Source organism: Beta vulgaris, chromosome 6 (assembly GCF_026745355.1).
Source record: "Beta vulgaris subsp. vulgaris cultivar EL10 chromosome 6, EL10.2, whole genome shotgun sequence".
In the NCBI taxonomy this organism is placed as follows: Eukaryota; Viridiplantae; Streptophyta; class Magnoliopsida; order Caryophyllales; family Amaranthaceae; genus Beta; species Beta vulgaris.
Genome location: NC_079207.1, coordinates 3,348,829 through 3,358,486, shown reverse-complemented (window position 1 = coordinate 3,358,486; position 9,658 = coordinate 3,348,829). Strand labels below are relative to the sequence as shown.

The 9,658-nt window shown below is 37.7% G+C and overlaps 1 protein-coding gene across 2 annotated transcripts; it reads left to right on the top strand.

The window, feature by feature from the left end:
* Positions 1–1,899: 1,899 nt before the first annotated feature.
* Positions 1,900–4,127, top strand: LOC104895039 (protein RADIALIS-like 1). Of its 2 annotated transcripts, none has more exons than XM_010681438.4 (2): positions 1,900–2,508; positions 3,813–4,127. In XM_010681438.4, exon 1 carries the CDS (start codon positions 2,252–2,254, stop codon positions 2,483–2,485), a length of 234 nt encoding a protein of 77 aa, XP_010679740.1. In that variant the 5' UTR covers positions 1,900–2,251; the 3' UTR covers positions 2,486–2,508; positions 3,813–4,127. The 2 variants fall into 2 exon arrangements, with proteins under 2 accessions (XP_010679740.1, XP_010679739.1); XM_010681437.4 differs by having other exon boundaries at positions 1,919–2,508; positions 3,816–4,127.
* Positions 4,128–9,658: the final 5,531 nt, after the last annotated feature.

Sequence of the window (9,658 nt, the reverse complement as noted above, 5' to 3'; positions counted from 1 at the left end):
TTGAAAGAGAAATTTCATTAATTGATGGCCAGGAGTTAATGATATAGTTCCATTCATAATCCTTACAAATTATTTGTATTTGTTGGGTTTTTAGTAAATTTTGATGAGAGATCCTACAATTAACAAAAAAAAAAAAGAACTTATCATGAGTTTGTGCCATCAGCATCGTCACCCACAAAGTATATAATTTCCACCATGATTAACTCATATGATGACTTTCACTAATTTAGGAAAAGGGGAAGGGGAGACAATCCAACAATTAAATGGTTATATCATTCCTCCACGTCTTACAGCCTACTTCATTAGTTAGACGAGTATAGCCACAGTTACATTAAGATCTAGAGGCATAAACCAGTAAATGTCAACAAGAATTCAATATTTGTATACATGCATAGCTATATGATGTTCACATAATTGCCTATTACTCCAAAAGCACTTCAAGAATCCACTAGGACATATTTTAATATATGCAAAGCAAGCACCGTTAATATGTCAAGATTATAGGTATAATCCATGCATTATTCCATATTAACAAACTCAAACAAGCACATAATTCATATACCTGCGCATTTGAAGGAAGACATTCACATTTATGTGCCTGAATAGCGACAAAGTGGTACCTGAATTTAATCAAAATGAATGGACAGTAGTTGTCCACTTACTAAAAGGGTTAGATGCTACAATCAACTTGCAGAAGGAGCAAATAAAATGCAAATAATCATCCCAATTTATTCAAAAGTATATGCCATATGTTCCAAGCAGAAATTATCTCGTCACTCGCTGAATAAAATGCAGTCCATATCTTCATTGAATAAAGCAAGTGGAAGAATCACAATCTGCATAGATATAAGAATCACCAGCTACAAGATTTTCAAAGATGTGGCAGGAGCCCAGTTGAAGTGTAGAAGTTCCTACATATGGTATTCCGTATATGATATTGCCTAGAGGAATCATGTAGCTAGGTAGGTATAAAAGTATGTTTGATCCGTACAAAGTGGTGAGCAAAACCTTTTTGAAGCTTTCTTCCACATCCACTAAAACCACCAAAATGCAAAAGAAAGTGGAGTGATTCTCCAGTGTAGAGCAGCAAATTATCAGTACGCATGATTAAGTCAGCCAAAGTAAGGTATTGATTCTTGGTTGCTGAGAATATACTGTTGCTACTCGGGCACTTCACAGAAAGAAAATTATTACGATTATGATATCTGATTTAGCTTTGTTTTTCCTTAGTACTTCATTAGATTTGGCTCCCCTGGCCAAACAATAGGAGAACATGAAAGTGAAGCCTGAACATGGATAAACAATAAGAAAATTTCACTCCTTTGCCACAGGTCATCACCCTGCTTCATTAGGAGATTCTTCAAAAGGCCAATTCAAATACAAGTTGCAATTTGTCCTTTGATAAACCTGTCCATCAACAAAATTTCAAACAAAGTAACAAAATATAAAAAGAAAAATGTGCTATTTTAATTGCATATTCCTTAAAGACTGCATCTAAGATACTGCCAAATTGCCAATTGTACAATACCACATCCCAGAGTTGAGCAAGTTGATTCAGGCAACATATGTGAAATTAATGCAACCTCACAAATTTTAACATTGGCCTTTGACGGCAGGAGCGGTGCTTTGATATATTTATAGAAAAAGAAATTAAAAGTCGTGGACATTTGAGTTGGGTATCACTCTGGGGAACATACCAAAAAAAGAACAGCAAGGGAATACATGACGAGGGCTTATGAAGCATACACTAGTGGGGATTAATTTATCCTCCGGAAACAAAGATCACGTAGGAATCTTAGCAACTAATGACTAATGCGAAGAGAATTAGTCTGCTATTAATATGATAAACAATAAAAATCTGCTTGTGGAAACAGTATGTCCTTTTATACTGATTCTCTTCCTTGGCCAAATGAATTTGTGGTTTGAAAAGTGGGAAGGGCCACTGCTTTGAGATACCTTTTGCAGGATTCTCCCAGCTGGGACTAACCCCACAAACAACTTTTCTTCCAGTTTATAAGGAAGAAACTCGGGTTGATCTCAAATCATACCAGCCCTCAGTTTCAAGGAGTCGTCCCTAACTTAGATGACCAGTCCTTTTCTCTGGTCACACTTCTTTTGCTAACTCACTTCTCCGCTTGACCTTTTTTTATTGCCGATATTGAACAAAACCTCCTTGACCTCTTTCATCCAATACGCTTCAAGAACATATTATTGAACCCCTAGAGTTCAATTAGTCATTGAACTATCACATATGGCATCTTCTTCATGCAGTTCCAACTGGACTCCCAAGCAAAACAAACTGTTTGAAAAAGCCTTGGCTTTATATGATAAGGACACCCAAGACCGTTGGCAAAAGGTTGCCAATGTTGTAGGAAAATCTCCGGAGGAAGTAAAAAGGCACTATGAAATCCTTGTTGAGGATGTTAAAAGCATTGAGCGAGGTCAAGTCCCATATCCCTACCGACCAACTGGACACAATGGCTAAAACATCAATATAAACAAATTAAGGTAATCTAATTCTTGCTCTTGGTAGATCAACAAATACATTAATTACTTTCCACCATACATCATTCCTCATGTAGTCATTACCATGTTCCTAGGTGAAACCTTTGTAACTCCCGGACTATGCTTACGGTTTCTAAATCTTGCTCTTGGTAGGTCAACAAATACATTAATTACTTACCACATACATCATTCCTCATGTAGTCATCAACTCATCATCATGTTCCTAGGTGAATCTTTGAACACCCGGATAATGCTCAGGGTGTATAAATCTTGCTCTTGGTAGACCAACAAAGAAATTAATTACTTCCCACCATGTCAAACCATACATCATTTCCTCAGTAGGCAATTACCATGATCCTAGGTGAAACCTTTAAACTCCGATTCTGCTCACGGTTTATATGGGGTGTTTCTTGTTGTTAGGTGATACTTACAGCATATTATCTTGAGCAACTTCTCCTTCAGGTTTAACAATAGTCAACTCATGTCTCTCCGACAGTTAACAAGCATGACATTCAGTCAGCTATCTTCATAAAAAAAAAATACACCTTTCACTGCACACCCTGTGCTGAAATCACAGATGATCTAACAATATTGTGCGTCACAGACAATCAGACATATTGCACGACACGTGACCTAAATATTCACTTCAGTAGTTTTTTTTGGCTCTAAGAGACTATGATGCCAGAGGTTGAAAACCTTACTCATGTCAACCCATGTTTCTATAGTAATACTTTAAACATATAATTAGCAAGCATAAATCATCTGATTTAGGGTACATGTCGTACTGCCTGACCACAACACAATACATCCAACTCCTTATCCTGTCCCCAATCCCTCCCCACCTCCCTCCCTTGCCACCCAAAAAACACGAAAAAACAAAAAAGAAACCCATTTGACATTCATTGAGATTGTGGATAATATATCCTGTGTTTCTTATGCTTGCAAGTCCAACCAGCTTATCTTTTAAGATTCCAAATACTTAGATTGGATGATGATATCCTATCCTAATAACCCATATCCGGCACTTTCTCCTCTTTTCGCTTTCGAGTTCCTAATCTTTTTATAAAGTGATCAAAAAGTTAACCTTTTCTCCTCAACTGAACTTTGTGCCACATATAATTATATAACTTCTCAACTGTATAACCCACTTAATATGCCCCTTCAAATACCCACCAGTTAAACTTGCTAATCACCCATAATTAGTAACCAGAACTTTCTTTCCTCAACTAAAATCAAATCCAAAATCTACATAATTGTTTCTTGTTGGTTAAATATCATAACTGAAAATTTCTTTGTTTGTTGTTTAGCAGGTTACCAGCCCAAGCACTAGTGAAGATGAAGTAACTTAATTTTTCTACCATGTGTAGAGAAGATGAAAGCATAATCTGAGTACATTCATCTTAATTACTCTAAGGAAGTTCTCTTGGGCATCATTATCAGTCAACTTAAGTACATTTTGAGTGCAATTAGCCACAAACTATGTAATCCCTCATCAAATGGCTTATGTAATTGTGTTTGTTTGTTTGTTTGTTCCTACTTTTTTTCTTTCTTTCCCGAAGTAGAAGTCTATGTAACGATGTCATCATTTAATATAAATGAACAATTTGGGGGTTGATATTTTACCAACACTTTCTAAACACAAATGTACACATCAATCATAAACACTAAAGACGTGGATGTCATCTAGCTAGTGATAAAATCTTGTAAGGATGGTACCTAAGATCCGGGATTGAATGTCGTCTACATCACTGCACTTAGTCGCTTCTAACACTCAAAAACTAAACACTAAACACGGAGGAAAAAAAATAGTAACCAATAACCATTGATGATATGAATAAGAAATACAATAAGATGTAAAGGAAGGAGTATTTACCCTTAATGGTTCAGGAATAACTTTCTCCATGAAAAGGCGCTACTTTGGGGAGAAGAAGCAAATTAAAATATCCACCTTTCAGAATTCAGATGAAACATAGCACTATAGCAGATTTAGTGAGTTGACAAACCCATAATTTATGTAAAATTGAGAAGTGGACAAGTGGGAACAACTCCATGTAAATTGTAAATGTGAAAGTATAAAGAAATGTAAACTTGAGAAAAGTACAGATGCTATCACATTGATTAGCATAATTTTAACTTTTAATTGTCGATGGTACTCCCTTTCATAGGGTAAAATTTCGATCCACATCCCAACAATATAGTGGCAGTCAAGCTGGTAATGGGTTGGGTTGGGTCAAGATCAGGTTCGGTTGGCGGGTTGGGAACCCCTTGACCCAACCTGACCTATTAACTTAAACGGGTTGAAATTTACAACCCAACCCAACCTTATAATAAACGGGTCAACTTTTAGGTCGACTCGTTTAATTTTTTTTCGTGTTTTTTCTAGAAAAAAAAATAAAAACAACATAATTTATTTGCAAATAACAGTATACAGCAAATTAAAATTAAGTCATTATATAACCATATGATAATATTGTTCAAAATCAACATAACTTTTGTTCAAAATCAACACAAATGTTCAAAATTAATATCATTATAACTTCGTAAGCAATTGGTCAACCTTAAGTGTAATGACTAAGTCATAATAAGCAAGAGCAGTAGAGGATTCCAAATTTTTTAGGATTTTTTTTAGCTTTTTTTTTCATAAATGGGTTAGGTGGGTCAAAATCAGGTTGGAATTTTCAACCTGACCCAACCTATTTAATTAAACGGGTTGGGTCAAGTCGACCCATTTAATTAAACGGGTTCAAATTTTTGACCCAACCCAATATTAATGGGTCGGGTCGGGTCGGGTTGGCGGGTTGGGTAATATTTTGCCAGCTCTAAGTGGCAGCATATGTGTACAAGTGGCAGCGAATAATTAGATGCATGAAGAGAAAGCTGATAGCTAGCGTGGCCACACACTTTGAAGATCTCTATTTCGAGTTCACTCATGGTACACCCGGGTGTACCATGCTAGTATTTTTGTAATAAATTATAACTTCAAGTGCTCATTTGACACCAAATTTGTTCATATGAGAATTTTGCTCATTTACTCATTTGCTCATTTTGCTCATCCTTCTTCTTACTTAAAGGTTTCCCATGGAGAGTCAAAAAAATAAAAAATAAAAACAACCATAACTATCAATTGATTCCCGCACCCACCCATTAACAAATTTTACTCTATTGTGACTTTAGTTACCTCAAAAGAAAAAACAATTTAAGAATGGTACGAAAGCAGAAACCGAGTTTGAGAGATTCAAAAGCCTACCCCGAATTCCAAGATTTCAGTGATTGTGTTTTAGATATTTGATTAATCAAAGTCGACCCTCATATCATAAGATTTTATGTAATACTCCGTATTTTTTATACTAATTTCGTACTAATTAAGAAAATATAAAAGAATTAATAAAAAGGTATTTTAATTTATTTACAAGTTAATAGGAATAAATTATTAGTAATATGAATTTGTTAGGAATTTTCGGAGTTTTAAAAGAATAACCAAATCGTCACTTGACCTAGGGTTACTACCTTTTGGAAAGGAGTATAAAAAGAAAAGGAGAGGGAATTTCAGAAAACCCTAAACCTTTCTCCTCCCTCTCCTCAGCCGTCAATTGCCCCTCTCTCTCTCTCAGAATTTTCTCTCTCTCTCTCGGATCTCTCTCTCTCTCCCTCTCAGATTTTCTCTTCTCTCTCTCGGGTTTCTCTCACTGCTTTTCTTCGTTGGCTTCGTGCGAAAAATTCCGACGAAGGCTGCGAGTGGTGTCGCGCGAAGGGTTGGTGCTGCGAGTGGTGTCGCGCGCGAGGGTTGGTGCTGCGCGTGGTTTGGCTCGAGGTTTGTGCGATTTCAGGCGAGGTTTCGGTGCGGGCGTGCGAAGGTTTGCGCGGGTGTGTCGAGGCTTTCGTCCGCGGGTTCGTGCGGCGTGTGTGTGTGGTTCGAGTGCTGCGACGGGGGGTCGCGGTGTTCGAGGGTTGTGCGCGAGGAACCGGGGTCGAGTGTGTGAGTTTGGGCGACAGAGACCGCACGGGTGTGTCGTGCGAAACAGTAGCGCGTGTGCGTGACAGCAGAGGCCACCGGAGTTCCGTCGCCGGAATCTTTGTGCCGGTGAAAGTCAGTGGTATAATTTTATACTTAACTTAGTATGTCAGTTTATTAATTATTCTTATATTCACTGTTTTCATAGTTAAGAAAGGTTTGTAATTATTAATTAATAATTAGAGTTGTGTAAATTTATTAGATTGTTAACTAGTTAAGTTATTGTTCTGTTTTAAGTGAAAATTCTGGTTAGGTTTGTAATTGGAATAAGTTGAAAGTAGGAAAAGTGTGTCTTATTATTAGTTACAGTTATTATTGTTTCAAGAGTAACCTGTTTCATGAAATCTGACTTTGGGACGTATGACTACCTTTGGACATGGAATTACCTTTTGGACATGGAACTTACTTTTGGACATGAACTTACTTTTTGGACATATGACTTGACTTTTGGACATAAGACAGGCTGGACTTATGACATTTTGGATTGGTAAAATTGTGGACTAATGTTACTAAATAACTTAGTTACTCACTAATTCTGACTTCTAAAAGACGTTAAATTCACTAGATTAGAATTATAACGAAAGTTCTGGAATAAGGTTTTAACTATTGCGTAATTCGAATCGTTGATCTTATGGTCTTAGTACGTAGTAGTTGTTAGTGTTATCAAGGACGTAACACTAAAGCTTTGTTTTAACGATTTAGGTCCCAATTTCATAAGCGGCTCGTTCTATTAAGTCAGCGAAAATTCTCCGTTACAAGGTACGTACGCGTACCAGTTTACTTTCAAAGCTTAGTATCATGTTTAGGTTGCAGTTCATGTTATTGGAACCTAGTACCATGATAGGGAACATTTGATTGTGATTGTTTGGTTAGACGTTTATAACGTGAAATCAATATGATGCATTGAAATAGTTGCATTGAAATGCGAAGTTCTATCGTAGTGTAACATCAGCATTATTAATCTGATCTATAGAGTAACAAGAGTGTTACTAGGGATAAGATTGAGTTTGGTAATTAAGAGAGTATGTAAATGACTCCTTAAAGTTATAAAAGAATGATTGGTAATAAAAGAAGATTATGGCGATACTTGTAGTTGGACTCCCTACAAGTATAGAACAATGGGGGGAGTGTAGGACTTGTCCTACACTCCTACGCAGGCCTACTGTGACGACAGTAGTGTCCTTATATTTTGATAACTCAAGTAGGCGGAAGGTTCCGTTCGATCTTGGGGGTATGCATACTAAGGTGATGGGTGTGAGACGGAACAAAACCGTATTTGCATTTCATCTAATAGACCAAGTTGTCTATTAAGGATTCAGTAGCCCGTATGATTCTAGTAAGATGACGGTGCCCGTTCGATGCCAAATAATGAAAGATTAAAGGATGTGAGATAACGTAGGTTCAATAACAGTTGTAATGTATGCATCATTTATGTTCATATAGTTTCAATGGTTCATTACGTACTCAGCATAGCTGACCTGTGTGTTATTATGTGTTTGTTGTCCTGTGATGAACTATTGATACTTCAATGGGGAGCAGACTAGGTGAGCTGGTGCTGCTGCATGACATCAAGCATATGGGGGTAGACTGTAGTTTGAAGTTAATTTTGGTTTGATCATTAATGAATTTTATAGAACATTGTATACATGGTTTGAGTTTGAATAAAGAGGGGTCATCTATGATTCCCGAGTTGTAATTACATTTTCTATTCCGCTGCAATTTGGTTTTGAGACAATGAATTTGAGTTACCGTATTTCTAATTATGCCTTGCGTTCCATCGCGGCGGTAACACTCCCAAAGTCGATGCGACGTAGCATTAGACGTGTATGGATTTTGGGGGTGTTACAAAACTGGTATCAGAGCCAGAAGCTCCTATTTTCAAAGACGTTTTCGAAACGATTTCAAAACGGGTAGTATGGGCTAGGAGCATATAGATCATGTCATATGCATTAAGTCATAGGCATGTTATCATTGCACTTTGTTTGTATCTCGAACTTGTATGTACTCTCTGTGTAATTGAAATGTGAAAGTTCTTGAAATCTTCAAATGTGACTAGATTAAGAGAATGTACAAAGATAGGTCTAAATTGATTAGACTCAAAACTTATTTAAGTATAAAAACTATTTTATTGATCGAAATGAGCATTTATTTCTTTACAAAAACTTAGACTATTCTATTTTGTTTTACTTTCACAGATGGTTCACGACATAGGCTGTAGGGACTTTTTGATGAAACAAGTAGGGGAAGACTGGGATATGTGGTTCTTTAAAATGAAGTCTGCTATGGATTACAGAATTATGCAAGGGGAACATGGTTACGATCTGAGGGCTCTAGGATACACTTCATGCTTCGTTATGTTCCAGATATAGAGCCATATAGATTTGTTCATCGTAGGTATGGGGATATGTGGACTCCAGAAGGGTATTTCAATAGGAATAAGCATACCTACGGATACCAGAACCTCCTTCCGAAAAGCACTTCCTCACTGACCTTAAATACTGCGAGAATGAGTGGAGGGTTCGTGAGACCAGGGGTCAAAACCCTTCTACTTCATCTGAAAGGGAAAGTTCGAGCAATAGGGCCATAGATGGGAATTCTGAGAACCCAGGGGTCATACCTGAACCGCCATCAGCACCTGTGGCAAAAGGCCAAGATACCAGCCATTTGAGGATGAGTTAGTGCCGATGACTTTCAGAATCTTAGGACAGTCACTTACGTCTCTGATGATGAAAGGAACAATAGGACCTTCATTATAGTGTTGGGTGGGGTCCAGGTTGTACCAGGGTTACATGGGGAGGATGATGATGATGAGCCACCTCCACTAGAGGATATACCAGTTGAGGAGAGGACCCTGCTGAGAATGAAGACCCTGTTGAGGATGAGAATCCTGTTCAGGGAGAGGATCCCATTGAGGGAGGATCCCATTGAGGAGGAGGATCCCATTGAGGAGGAGGATCCCTTGAGGAGAGGATCCCATTGAGGAGGAGGATCCCATCGAGGAAGAAGATCCCGAGGAAGACCTAGGACCCATACTAGAGATATATTCTTTGAGGACGGCGAGCCTGAGGCAGATGAGATTGACCTTGATGGAGGGATGGAGGATTCTGGATCAGAGGATGAAGTCACCGTCTTGGCCCATAG